Here is a 15,133-nt window from a genome sequence, read left to right on the forward strand (position 1 = left end):
GTTAAGTAACCTGCTCAAGCACTCACAGCAGAAACCGCCAGGGCTGGAATATGAACTCAGGCTTGTCTGTGTCTCAAGAGGCCTCACTTTCAACAGGGAAGCTGTAACTCTTGTCCATGGGAACTGGAAGCAGCAGGTCTGGGATGAGGATGCATGCGTGCGTGTGTGTTCAGTGCACATAGAAGCACGGATGCACCGATGAGGGAGGTGAGGGGCTGGAGAGAGAGGAAGTGGGCAAGTTTCCCAAAGGTCCAAAGAATTACTAAGAAAGCAAGAATATTCTAAAAGGAGGGAGGAAATGATATTAAGCTACAAACGTTTAAATCACAGCCTTAGATAAGCACCAAGTTTCTGGTTCTGAATTGCAAAAGCTGTTCATAAAGTAAGAATGAGGCCTAAGGGGAATGCCCAACAGAACCACAACTCCAGGTCATCATTCACATCGTAGTGTAAGCAACAGGGATCCCCAGGATGACAACCGGGTAACTGGGTGTAGAAATCCTGAGCCTGTCAAAATGAATGGTAAAGCAATCAGCAGTAGGTTCTATCAGTTTGCTCTTGTGTGTGTGTGTGTGTGTGAGGAAGACTGGCCCTGAGCTAACATCTGTGCCAATCTTCCCATATTTTGTACGTGGGATGCCGCCACAGCATGGCTTGATGAGTGGTGTAGGTCCAGGCCCAGGACTCAAACTGGGGAACCCAGGCTACGGAAGCAGAGAGCACAGAACTTAACCACTCCTCCACTGGGCTGGCTGGCCCCTGCTCCTCTTAACATGTCTGTGGTGTAGGCCTTCTGGTCCCCATTTCTCAGATGGCAAACCCGAGACTCAGAAGCTAAAGAATCTGCCAGCCCAGACCACAAAGTTAGTGATCGAGCCCCAGATCCAGACTCAGGCTCGAGGCAAGAAGGTCAGCTCTTTCCAGGCACCGGCGGCGCTTCCGGGCGGCATTCGCAAGGGGGTGGGGGCCACAGGGCCTTGGGACGGCTCCAGTGCTCTTTACCTCGCACTTCTCCACGACCGGCTGCTGCCCACACTCGGAGCTGTTGCCCGCCACGATGCCGGCGCGGAGGTTCTCGCTGTCGCCAGTGCCCTCCTCCATGGAGTAGGTCTTGGAGTGGTTGCCGCGGCGATGCGCCGGCGCGCGGCCCTGGGCCAGGCTGAGCTGTCTGCGGAGCGCGCGGTTCTCCTCCTCCACCTCGCGCACGCGCACCTCCAGGCTCTCGCGCTCCCGCTGGCTGGAGGCCGTGTACCGGGGGCTGTGGGGCTGCGACTCCAGCGGAGACAGGGACACCGGCTTCCCATCTGAGGGTGCGGAAAGACCAGGGAAGAGTTAACCCCGAATGAAATGCACGCAAGCCCCTGCACGTACCCCAGACATCCATTCCTACATAGGGAGGCTCCTCTCATAATCCCATTTGTGAGGGAAGGCAGATGGAAAGTGAGTCACAAATAAATGCATCCAACTGGGAACAGAGTTGAGAACAGAATGACTTACTAGGGTGATAAAAACATGCTGTCGAGAGAAGACAATGATAATATAATTTTTCCTAATTAAATGCATTATCTTCTTGTCCCTACTTGGCATGTTTCTAGGTAGATGTTGTTGTTATCAATAAAGTACTATGAATATAAAGGAGGAGGGAAAGCAGTAGGAGGGAGAGAGGAGAAGAAAAGGAGAAAGGAGGGGAGAATGAGTAGGAGGAAGTGGAAGAGAGCATAAAAGGAAGAGAAGGAATAAAAAGAAGAAATATTAAAAATGACCAAGTTTATTTAGGTCTTCCTATGTGAACTCCTATTCACCCTTCAAAACCCTGTTTCCAAAGCATTACCTCCAACAGGAAGCCTTCTTCAATTTGCAGGCAAAATATCCGTTAGCATATTCCAACAGAATTTTGTACATTGTGCTAAGAAAAACACGTATCTGTCATACTGTATTTGGTAAATTACTTTACCAAATGTTTCCTATGAAGATTGGGAGCTTGGTAAGGACATAGACTGGGTCTTACTTATCTTTGTGGTAACAGCATAATATCTGATACACGTTGGAAGGGTGGATGCAGGTGTCTGTGCCAGGAGTGAAATAATTATGGGCAACAAGGAAAAAGGAAGTAGAAGTGTAATCAAAGTTTTCCCAAAAAAAGTTACCATTAAACTGAGAGCCAGCCACACTCCATTTAACAATCACACACAGAGAGGATATGTAGGTGTCTCAAAGTTACACAGCCAGAATGCAGTGGTGTCAGAATTCATACCCAGGTCTTGCTTACACCTGAGTCTGTACACTCTACTTAAATGCAGTTTCATAATAGACTATATATAGAGAGCCATGGATTAAAAACCAGTTACTAATGTAAAAATTCCATCTCCCAAGGATACTTAGCGTCCCACCTTATATACAGCAGGCGCTCAGTGCATGCTTACCCTTGAGGAGCCCCAGCAACACAAGACACACCTAACGCCATCACTGCTCTGTTCCCAGACTGCAGAAACCCCAGGGTCCAGCTGCACACTGGCTGACCACGGAGCAGAAATCCCATCTCTAGAAAATTGCCTTCTCAGCCACCTACCAAAAAAACACTCCTCTTTTTCCAGACTTTGAGCTTTTCTCCTTCCTGCCCAGACCCCACTGAGCTTCCACACTGTCCCAGAGAGTGTGTGTGACTCACAAAACTTGAGGATCAAAGAACGTGATGAATTCCATCCTGCGGGGCTCGCTGTGCTGCCATTCTGCCCGGGGCCTTTGATGTGTCTCTGGGCCTTCACAAACATGACTCCTTTTTTTCCACTCTTAATCACCTCGGGGTTAAACGCCTCAGCTCTTGGTCCTCTCCTATCAATGCGGCAAATATGACTCACTGGATTCCACTGCCCAGGACAGAGGATCAAAGGCCGAGGCCGCGTGCGTGGGGACGTGAAATCACAGGTTGATTAGGGCTGCACTGCGACCGAGCTGGCCAATTACAAGCTCTGACCCAGGCTTTTGAAACCCGTCTCTCTGTTTGGTACAACCAAGTTAGCTCCACCAAAAAGAATAGGCAGCTAACGGCAATTGTGTTTTCTCAACAGACATCGACCCTCAGAGCAGGGGTGGGAAAACATGAGCATCCAGCTCCCAGCAGCCGGCAGAGTTATGCATTGTGTCACGTCTGTTGTGTACCTGCACATGCCGGGTAGTTCCCGCAGACAACGTCTTAGGTTATCACGGCACAAGCAGGTGGCCATTGGTGTCCCCATTACGGATGAGGAAACTGAGACTCTAAAAGCTTAAACTGTGTTCCCGCTGTGGTGCACTGGGATTGGAAACAAGGTCTCCGTGACTGCATGTGGCCATGTGCCTGCATCTACGCACTGAGTTAGAGGTACAGATGCTCTGGGGCTGAGTGGGGCTTCTTTCTCATGAAACGGTTTTAGAGCATTTGTGCAGGAACCCAAGAAGCTGTGGAAGCCCGCGCCAGGGTCCCAGAAGCTCCCAAAAATTAGCAACAAATGAGACCTATAAGTTTGTTCTTTGGAGGTGTTACTTAAATGCTCTGAGCTTCCGTTTCCCTTCTGTGACATGGGAGCAGGAATGCTAACCTGGCAAGAGTGATGGGAGGCTTAAGACACAGAAATACAAACCACGGAGCACTGTGCCTCTCATTGGGAGGCACTCAGTATAAATTAGTTCCTCCAACCCCTTCCCAACGCGGGGTAAGGGACATCGTGGGTAAGATGGGTTGATGATGTAAATTCGGGTGTCAGAGGCCGTAAATTTTCTGAATCCAGGGCTGTTCTCTGAGTGGTATAAGGAAGCAAGTGGCCAACAAACCCTGACCTACTCTGCGATGTGGCATCTCTGAACCTTCTTGCCTTTAGCCTTAGGCAGGTCAAAGTTCATCCAAAGGCAAAGAGGAGGAGCAGGCAGGCTTCCCATGGGGGCTGATCACCTCCTCTAGCTCCTCTCCCCAAAGCCCCACATCTTACATGTTTATACTTCTTTGATTAGGGGCTTATAAATAAAGGCATCATTATGTAATCCCTGAGCAATCACACTTCCAGGGCTGCTGCTGGGCAAACGCTATCAACATCCTGGGTCCATTTCCAACTTGCTTTAGACCCCAAATGGTTTTGACCAAACTTAACTCTCAAAGACTTGCGGGTGTCTTCTCCACTTTAAACCTCTATAGATTTGTCACCAAGGAAGACACACAAAATACTAAACGCCAGGCCTCCAAAAGGGGAACTCACGTAGGAAAAGGCAACACTCATGCTGTGCCAGAGCCTGGCAGGTAAGAAGTGCTCAGTAAACAGCAGAGTTGTAATTGCTGGTGTGTGTGTTTGTTTTAAAGGTCTGTTATCTTCAGGTGGCCCCTTCCTCTTCCTCGTCCAGTTTCCATTTCTGAAAAGGAGTAGAGTAGAGATGTGCTCCAGGCCCCTCTTGGCTCTAACTTTCGATGGCCTCGTTGTGCCAATGGATCCTGAGCCTCTAACCCAGCTGACAATGCTACCTGGCCAGAGTGGATACAAGCAGGGCCACTGCTCTGCCAAGTTCACAGCTCATTCTGGTTTTATCCATCCTGCCTCTTCTTTTTTTCCTGGAGGACTCAGCTGTGGCTCCTGACCTCTTTGTTCAGGCTTCTCCTAACCCTCAGGGGTTGGGGAGAGGGGAGGGTTAGGAAGGGAAAGGCCGTCCCTCTCAGATGTGCTCTGCAACGCTCTGTGATGTCTTATGGGCTCCGGTCTCTCCCAGGAAGACTCCCCGAGCTGTGTGCACAGGTCGTCATTATAAAGCTCATCACACGGAATTTTATGGCCTATGGGAACAACGGCGCCCACACCAGGATTTCTGAAACCATCAGTGGTCAAGAAAGAGTCTTTTCTCCCAAGCCATCCTCGATAAAAATCTGGCCCTAATACACATGCCTAGTACATAGCCTGCCCCACATGCAATTCATCACTTGAATTCCACAAATCGGTCTATATCCTGTTCATCAAGACAAGTCTCCTGATCACATGCTTGATGCACGTCCAAATTACTCTAGAAGTTTCTAAATGCCTACTCTCAACTTCCATACCTATCTTGTTACAGACCAGTAACAGTTTAGGGGCTGGGATGGTTCATTTTATGCATCATCTCCACTGGGCCATGGAGTGCCCAGATGTTTGGTTACATATTAATCTGGGTGCTTAGGGATGAGATTAACATTTGACTCAGGAGACTGAGTACAGCAGATTGCGGCTCCTAATGTTGGTGGGCCTTACCCAATCAGTCAAAGGCCTGAATAGAACAAAAAGGCTGATCCTCCTCCAAGTAAGGGAGAATTATGTCTGCCTAACTGCCTTCAAACTGGGACATTGCCTTTTTTTCCCCTGCCTTTGGACTTGAACTGAAACGCTGGCTCTTCCTGGGTCTCGAGCCTGCCAGTCTTTGGACTACAACTACGCCATTGGCTTCCCTGGGTCTCCAGCTTGCTGACTCACCCTGCAGATCCTGGAATTTGACCATCTCCATAATCACGTTAGCCAATTATTTATAATAAATCTTTTTATACACACACATACCCCCACCCCTCATCAGTCTGTTTCTCTGGAGAACCCTGACTAATACAGGGACCAACAACAGTCTTGTGATTCCACTTTGAATGGCAGTGCCCGATATCTGGTCTCTTCATCCCCAGGGCCTGGCACACTACCTACATTTGCCAAGTGTTTGAAGAAGAGATGAAGAGAAGGACTACCATCTAGAACTTAAAAAAGAAAAAAATCTTAAACTACCAGCTACTTAAAAAGTGACCTTATTACAATATTGAATGCTGGGGGACGAGGGAAAGATAACCAGGAAAGCAAATAAATCAAGTAGAGTCATAAGAACATGAGATTTGGAATAAGAAAGAGCCGAGTTTAATTATAGTTTTGCCACTTACTAATAAATAACCTTAGGCAAAGCACTTAACTTCCCTGTGACTCGGTGTCCCCACACGTAAAATGGGGACATGGGCGTGTGTGTGCATGTCACCTGCCATCAGGCCTAATCAGAGTCAATACTCAGATTTCCCCTTTCCACCCTCCCCGCTAAATCTGGAGGCACACACGTAAAGACAATAGCAGATGGGGTCCCTCATTTCTGAGCCCCTTTATCTTTGTTTCTCTATTACGTTTCCTTCCAGGTTTCTATTTTTGGATATACACAGTCTATTTGTACACATGGAGCATCTCTCTGTCACATAATGCCTATATGTGTTGATCTGCGGTTCAGCCCACTTTGAGTTTAAAATGCCAAAGGAGACATTATTCAAAACCTTGGTTGACCAACATCTTCCTCCTCCCTTGAAAACTTTTCAACAAACATGGATTTAGCATTGGATTTGAATCTCTCAATCCACTTGAGATGAATGCTCTGAATTAAGAATCAAAACATCTAAGGTTCCGAACAAAGAAGGTAAATTGAAAATCAACCTCTGTGCAGTACAGTGACAGAGATTAGGGACTTACCATCTAAAACGTCCTAAGTGATGATCTGAATCAATCTGCGCGCCCTGAACATCCCTGCATCCCTCCAGGGTACTGGCGCCTCACACTGTGTGGGACATCCACCATCACAAATGGGAGGCAGGGCCAGGACCTGGGTGGGCCTCCCAGCCCTGAGGCCACCCTTGTAGGGGCTCATACCAGCCCCTCCCAGGGGTGAAGACCTAGAGCTCTCCAGTCAAGAACCCCAAAATCCTGTAGTCACGCCCAGAATTCAGGAAGGCTGGCCCCGTGCATCATTCTACTCATGATGAAGACAGTGCAGCCCTAACCTTTATCTAGCAAAATCTCCCTACGTACAATCTGTCACCATGGCCTGCCAATTCTTCCTTCTTGAGACTTGAAGCACTTGTTTCTCTTATTCTATTTCAAACATTTCATCCCAAACCAAGCCTTTTAATCTTATCCTAAGACAGGGCTCAAACTTTTTTCTGTAAATGCCCAGAGAGTAAATATGTTTTACTTTGCAGGCCATGGGGTCTCTGACGCAAGTACTCAACTCTGCCATGGTAGCACAAAAGAAGCCACAGAAATATGCAACATGGGGGCATGGCTGTGTTCCAATAAAACTTTAATTACAAAAACAAGTACGGGGCCAGATTTGGCCCACAGGGCCTAGTTTATGGACCTTTGTCCTAGAACATTGGTCTCTGGTTAGTCTCCCTGACTCCAATCTCTACCTACTCTTGCTGGCCTCACTCATAGGTGTCGGGGATACTGCTCTTCATGATAATCCTATTCCCACCACATTTTGCAGTCTGATAATGTACAGAAGCAGCTCCATCTACTTCAAGGTCCTTCATCAAATTCAACCAAGACTTAGTCAGCTCCTATTGAGTACATGTCCAGAATTCGGAGGCTGTGTGTGTCATCTCATTTTGATTTATACGATACCTTAATGAAGTGGGTGTTCTCACTATCCCTATTTGAATGAAAAAAAGAAAAAAATGAGAAATGGACACATACTTAATTTGTTCAATGTCATCCCAGCAGCAAATGGCAAAGGGAGAGTCTTGAACCCAGAGTCATTGGCTCCAGATCCATTGCTCTGTTTGCCCCTCTCCAAACAAGTCCAGCTGAACTTGTTGATGCCCCTGCTTCATCCCCTGGTCCCCTGGTCCCCTGGGCCAGTGGTTCTCAATCCCGGCTACCATTACAATCCCTTGGGGAACCTTAAAAAATACCAACGTGCATAGCCCTCAACCCAAATTAGCTCAGAATCTCTGGAAGTTAGGGTCTCATCAGCATTTTTAGAAGCAGCCACCCTCATGGGATTTCACGTGTGTAGTCGAGGTCGAGAAACACGGGCTTAGGCATTTCCCCCATCCTCTGCCTGAGACGCCATAAACCCCATTTGCAAGCACACAGTTTGCTTCTTGACGCAAATTTAAGGAACTGGCTTAGACGCAAAGGAGGTCTGAGCTTTGTCACGCTTAATCCCAGCACTGCTCTGACCCTGGGCCCCAGCTTCCTTGCCCACATCTCTTAAGTGCATTCTTCAACAGCTCCCACCATGTGATCCAGGACCTCCCTGATTTCCTAAAACATAGGCCACTTCGTATTCCAGCTTCTCCAAGCCTAGAGCTGTTTTCTTCCTGTGAATTCCCCTCCTTCCAGGATGAGGGCTCTTTCCAAGGCAGGGCCCTGGTACTCCACCTGCCAGACCTTCCAGCTTCCCTGACTTCCAGGCTCCTTTCTCTCGACCAACAGGTCACTTCATGCCAATGATTTCTCCAATTTCTTACCTTTCACATTAGGCTGTGTTCATTAAGCATGCTGTTAATCTTTTTTAAACACAATGGCTTCCTTTTAACGTAAAAACCTTACACCCTCCTTCAATGCATTCTGAAATTGCAAAATAAATTAAATTTGTAGCCAAAGTCATTTTAGAAAAATTTAGAAAAGTCAGTTTGATCTTAAAAGTCTCACATTTTAAAATGTTTTTTTAAATTTTGATCCTTGGATGTCCACGTGACGGCTGGGTCTGCTCCCATGTCACAAGCTCACATGTCACTCTTTCATGGCAGTGTACAAGTCAAGTAGGACACAGATCCAGGTGGAGCCATCTTTGCAAGTTCTAGAATTGTGGAATCAGATTTGCTGTGGGGAGGAAAATGGCAGGGATGACACGCAAAGGCTGCTTGCTTGCGATGGGGTAAACAGCGAATGTTTTACCCAAAAATTCCCCGAAGTGATTTTTCTGGAAGTCATCTTTGGCAACCAAAGAAAACTTGAGTTCCAACTAAGACCTTGGAGATCTTCTGGCAAAGACTGAACGACAGCAAAGAAAGAGTTCCTTACCAGCTTTTAAAAAGAATTTGCAACCACCAGGCCAGGGAAAGAAGCCTAGATTTGTTTCGTCATAATAGGCTAAATGCGATTTGACTTTTTTCCCTCGTGAAATTATTTTCCAGAACCTTGTCTTAAAAAGCTTCATTCAGTCAAGAAAATGACGACATTTTTAGCACCAATTTGCTGTATCCATCGCCGGGTTTTGGCTGTAAGTGCCTAAGTGTCTCCTAATGAGCAATAATACCAGTGGTTGCCCCTTGAAACTTCTGGTTCAATGATTTCAAAGCTTCAAATGTTTTTTTGCCAAATATCCTAAGTTCTGAAAGTTTGAGGCAGTTGGTCTTTGAACTACTGTGCTCACAGCAGAGTAACGGAGTCTTCAGTTTCTAAATCTGGCCAATCTTATTTCTCTTTGATGTTCCAAGGAGTCTTAAGTATAGACAGAAGGACTTTGTTAGTAGCATTCAAACCGCCAACAAACAAGGCAAAGGATAATGCATTTGGTGCTCTATTTTTTATATTAACTGAACGACTTGACAGCAAAGTTAAGTCCTTCTCTTAGATCACCAAGTGATTTAGAAAACAACCAGTGGAGGGTAACAATACAGGGCATCCCAGAAAATGTGAGTTGATATTCATTCCAAATCAGGAGAATTGACCAGTGTATGAAACCATCCTCAATTCACATTCCAATCATCTTCGATCACCCTCTGCCCCCATTTAGCTCCTTGACTTCCATCACCTTTTGCATAGCCTCAAAGACACCCAGCTTTACTGGTGGTCTCCAATGGTTGAGCTTGAGAAAGCAGCCTTCCTCCTTCCACCACATCTTGAGCCATGTTGCATACACTATGCAAGCAACAGTTGGACATAATCTCATCCATTGGTAGAGGCACCAAATCTAAAAGCAAGACAAACATGATGACTTCATCCTTTGCAAAGCACAAACTCAGCATCCTTACTTGGGTCATCAACAGTTATCAACATGGCCCCTGAGTGTAGAATCAGATCCAGAAATATTCTAGAATTTCATCTTAATTTTCTCTTTGGCAGCACCGAAGATGAAAGATTTCCTAAGTGTTTTTCCACTGATCTTCTTTAACCTTAGCAATAAATGTGTTATTTTATATGAAATATTCATAGCCCTTATAAAATTCCACTAATATGTTCCAAGAGTGGCAAATCATATGTGATGGGGAGAAGTATATTTTATAGTGAAAATTTTCAATGAAGTTTGATTTTTCTTTTCTTTTTGGTAAAAGCTTGTTCACATCCAGAGAGCCACATGGGATAATTCTTTAGCAAAGTTTTTAAATTTTATTTTACATTCATCACAATAAGGATGTTGAAAACTCTCCTTTTCTAAATATGTGAATCCATGTTTGCCATCAACCTCAAATTGTCATTCTTGGTGGCCATATTCATTTACCAAAAAGGATTTTTTTTTTTAAATTGGGGAGTATTGACAACAATGTCTGGTTCAGTACAGAGGGATGCAAGATGTCAATGGCAGGCTGCAATGTTTCAGGACTCCAGAAAAATCAGCAAAGCCCTGGCCTATCCTTTCCTGCTCCTTTATCCTCCCAGTGCTTCTAGATCATCTTATTTCAGGGGTGGAGTTTCAGAGCGAAATTCAGATCTATGGAAAAGAGTTACAGACTCTTGTGAAAAGGATCCAAAAGAAAGACTGCCATACATCATGAATATGTCTCTACTCGGACTGCATCCGAGTTGAACCATGGTGCCGTCTCCTCCTAGGCACGGAGGAAGACTACCAAATTGCGCGCTCAGACTCAGCTATTCTCCTCTGTTTGGAGGGCGGTACTCTCATGAATGCCCTGGGACTGAAAGGGGAAAATCGAATGCAAAACATGATTACGAGTCTAGAGTGTTCTTCAAGTGCCACGTCAGCAATGGTGGGTCAGTCTGCTTATCTGACCACTGCACCTGAAATGACGCACATGCCAAATCCAAGCAGAAGTTCTTTTCCTCTGTGCTGCATGGAAGTGAGGATTAACACAGGGGAAAAGCCCTTGCTCTCATCTTTGGTGTTTCCAGAGGTCTAGTGTCAATGAGGACTGGCTTGATTTGCATCATATTTTCTGGGCGCTCTGACATACCTCATCTCCTCTACAGTTAACCAGCTTTCAGACAAAGCCACTGTCCTTCATGCAAACCTCCCACTCTTTGTGCGACCCTCTGTGGATGTCACATTGTACACAGGGCACACTGCACCAGGAGAATCCAACTGTGGCCTATAGTGTTCACAAGGCAGTTAGACCTGATGAGATACTGAAAGGAAGGGGTGGAAGGGAGATCAGTGGAAAGAGTTACCAAAGACAAGTAGGGCTCTTTATTTGTATCTGTCAAAGTCAGCAATGGCTATGGAGCCAAACAACAGCATGAGGAGCTGCCATAAAGAATATTCTAACACATTTCAAAAAGAAAAGTACTTCTGTGAATGTGGTTGATTCCGTCAACAGCATGCCTTTCCTGTAAGCTGCCACATCACCTAAATCAATGTTATCATCCTCAGCTCAATTGCAAATTAAAAACAAGAGAAAACAAGCAAAAGCCTGCCCGAACATCCCTTCCCTATAAAGGACTGCCCTCCTTTTCTCTCTCTTCTTTTCCTTTCTTCACAGTCGCCAACCTCCCTTATCAGTTTGACTGACTTAAAATCATATTCCAATTCCCCTGAGTACTTATATTGAAACAAAGGAAAAAAAAGAAGAAAAGTAAAACCATTATCATTCCTTTTTTTACCCTTTCCTGACAAATCCAAACCTTCCCTTAGGAGGAAAGCAGAAAGGAAGACTGAGGTTTTATCGGGATGGACTGGGGGAGGGGGGAACACGGAAGATCTTATCAGGAGCTCAGAAACAACAGGAGATAGAAATAACGCTTTATCAGGATGGGCCCTTGGCAAAGAGAAGACATTGCCAAGAGCCAAGGGCAACCACAGGTTTGGGTACAATATTGTGCTAATACCTATTAAGCAAAACCTGCCATCTCTACTTTTGATGGATTGTTATTTTCTTCCAAGTCCTACTCCTGGGATAATAATGATTTTTTTTATAAGGCACTTCAAACCGTATCATAAAAGCAAGATGAATAAAACCAAGGACTCTCTAGTCAACTCCATTGTGAAGCCAAGGGAGGATTTTCCTTGGCAAGTTGAGAGGAAGCAGGGGTGTGGGTGTAGGGAGCAGTGACAGACAAAGAGGAACCCAGAGATGCCTTGATGGTGGAGCTCCAGTGCAAGATCCCAATTCCTGGCCCCAAAGAGAAGAGCCCCTTATAGGATGGAGGCCTCAGAGGCCATACCAGGATGGGGATGAGCAAGTGTTTTCAAGCCTTTGTAGACTTTCTGAAACTGCTGTTAAAATCTCCTGCCTTTCTTAACTCCACCGTCTGGCCCTGAGGAATATCTTGGAAAAAATCAATGATCTTCACCAACAACTATTTCCAGAGCTCTTACACATGCAAGCCCCATGCTAAGTTCCTGGGTAGCATGACTAGCGACTGGAATAAGCAATAAGAAACTGTGCTATTTCCTTTGCAGTCTCTGTCACCTGGTGGGTTACTATTGACTCTCCAATGTCCGGGTGAAAAACCCCTTTTGGGAACCCTTCTCCAACCTGCCCAGGGAGAGTTGGCTGCTCCATTCCTCTCACTAGATTTCCTGCAACCTCCTACATCACAGACCTAAGGTAGTGGCTCTTACCATATTTGCTTTTTGTTTTTTTTTTTTATTTTTTTTAAGATTTTTATTTTTTTCCTTTTTCCCCCAAAGCCCCCCGGTACATAGTTGTATATTCTTCATTGTGGGTCCTTCTAGTTGTGGCATGTGGGATGCTGCCTCAACATGGTTTGATGAGCAGTGCCATGTCCGCGCCCGGGATTTGAACCAACAAAACACTGGGCCGCCTGCAGCGGAGTGAGTGAACTTAACCACTCAGCCACGGGGCCAGCCCCTCTTACCATATTTGTGACAGCTGCTTATGCAACTTGCTTCACACTGTGACATCCGTTCCCTCAACACCTCTTCAGGGCGGGCATGGTGCCACTGAAGGCAGGGACCACACCGAATCACCTCTGTTTCCCAAGTACCTCACACAGTGTCTATCAGTAATGGGCATGCTTATGCGCCTGCAACATTGTGGAAAAAGATGACAACTTGGGATGTCCCCACATCCAAACCAGAACCCTGGATTCCTACCTCCAAAACCTGCTTCCCCTTTCAGGAGATGGCATCATTACTGCTCCCACTGCACAGGCCAAAAACATAGGGTTCAGTCCTGAATTTCTTCCCTCATGTTCCACATACACTGCATTAGCAACATATTTGAATGTTGGCTCTACCTTCAAAATACACCCAAATATCAACACTTTCCACCACCGCTCCAGTCCCTGGTCCCCCATTTCTCACCTAGACTCATGGAACAGCCACTTAACCGGCCACCTTGCTTCAGGCAGTCTACTCGCCACTCAGCAGCCAGGTGACATTTAGAAATGGTTATCAGACCCCATCGCTCACCTGCTCAGACCGCCCCCTTATAGCTTCACGTCAAACTAAAAACAAACCCCAAATACCTTAGGGTGGAATACAAGGCCCCACAAAACTCCGACCTCAGTTATCTTTCTGAGCTTCACATGCTCCTCTGCTCCCTCAGTGCCCGCCATGTTGGCCTCCAGATGCTTCTCAGTACACCAAGTGTTCTCCCACCTTGGGGCCTCTGCACTTGCTGTTGTCTTTCATCCTCTTAATTAGGAAATCTCCTCAAACACCACTCAGAGAAGAATCTGTAAGCCTGCCTCTAAAACCTCATCCCTGCCCACCCTCTCTCTCACTCCTTCTGAGACAGGAACCAGCCTAACAAGATAGGGTCATCCATCAGCAAGGCGCCTGGCCTAACAAGATAAGGCCCCTAACCAATCGGCAAGCTAAGAGAATCTGGTAGACACCACCAAGATCCACATTCCACAACCTCGGGACTTTCCAGGGCTTATGACTGCACCCTAGCACCCAGGAATCTACTGAAGGTGACCCTAGCCCCATTAGCATAGTGATTTTTACTATGCTGGCATGCTAATGATACACGCAACACATGTGGTGGCATGTTGAACAACAGTGCAAGCACAAGATAAACCCCACCTCTCCATGCCATGACAAGGCCTTTCTGCCCAGCCTTTGCCTCATAAAAGCCCCACAATCTGGCTCCCTAACAAGCTGGTCACCCGCCCATTTCCTTTCTGCGCTGGCTCCCTTGTGCTTGCCCTGTGCACAAGCTAATCAACTTTTACTTTTCTACTCCCGTTTGCTGTCTCTCTTGATTTCTATACTGGGGGACAACAAGAACCCAATGCGTCAGTAACACTCCCTCTGGTTATTCTCCATGAGCACATCACAGCACTCCCCCAAGTATAAATTTGTTTCCTTCTTGTTTGCCTGTCTCCACCCCTAGAAGATAAGTTCAATAGTGAAGGACTCTTTTGTGCATCTGTCCCATCCGCCACTATATCTCCAGGGCCTGGAACCAAGCACATGTAGGCACACAATAAATATGTGTTGGACAACTAATTCAATGAATATTAGCAATTACTGGAATGGTTCAATGAGGAGAATTAGGTTTCAAAGGAGGATCACCATTTAACTCCCTTACCAGCCACCCACTTTGGCTGAGTCTCACCCATTATCTTAAGTCCCAATCTCTGAGGTAGGTTTTATTGTCCCCATTTTAAAGAGGATGAAACAGAGGCTCATTGAGCTTAAGGAACTTTCCAAGAGTTACTGCAAAAAAAGTAAAAAGACCAGGTTGAATGGACACCCCCTCAAAAAAAAAAAAAAAAAAAAAAAACCCTCTTTTCATTCTACCTTCTACCTCTAAATGGCTCTTTCCAGGAAATAAAGGTTGCATTCCAAGGTGACAGGCAGGGGACACCCCACACTACACTTACAAGAAAGACAAGAAGCAGGATAGTTGGCAATAAGAATCAAGAAAGTAAGGAACTGAAGAAAGAAGAATCGTAAGGGAATCCAAATAAAACCATTCCTAACAGCCAGAGGACACAAACATGGCACAGCTGGAACAAGCGAAGCTGACGAAGCAGTCAGACTATCAGACGCCCCGAAGGGGAAGCGTGCACACAGAGCAAAGGAGAAAAGCTCCTCCTCTCTTGATCTAGACATCCCAGTACCCTGCCTTGAAGTCACCCTGTATCCTTTAAAAAGCATGCCTATAGTTGTCTAAGCTGGAAAGCTACGGCAGGGCGTCCATGAGGCCATTCTTTCCAGAGCCGTAAGCAATCCTGCTGCTGCAAACAGAGAT

At 46.1% G+C, this 15,133-nt stretch overlaps 1 protein-coding gene across 5 annotated transcripts in view; it reads right to left on the minus strand.

Annotated features, from left to right (window-relative positions):
- The window catches only part of LARGE1 (LARGE xylosyl- and glucuronyltransferase 1), a 548,747-nt gene that overhangs the window by 306,815 nt on the left and 226,799 nt on the right, over positions 1-15,133 (minus strand). For 3 of the 5 annotated variants that reach the window (XM_070600561.1, XM_070600563.1, XM_070600562.1), the window contains exon 3: positions 1,003-1,304. The exons of the other annotated variants lie outside the window; for them this stretch is intronic. In XM_070600561.1, coding sequence (XP_070456662.1) covers positions 1,003-1,304 — 302 coding nt within the window. The remainder of the gene's footprint in view (positions 1-1,002; positions 1,305-15,133) is intronic. 5 annotated transcript variants of the gene reach the window in all.

This window comes from Equus przewalskii, chromosome 29, assembly GCF_037783145.1.
Source record: "Equus przewalskii isolate Varuska chromosome 29, EquPr2, whole genome shotgun sequence".
Lineage (NCBI taxonomy): Eukaryota > Metazoa > Chordata > Mammalia > Perissodactyla > Equidae > Equus > Equus przewalskii.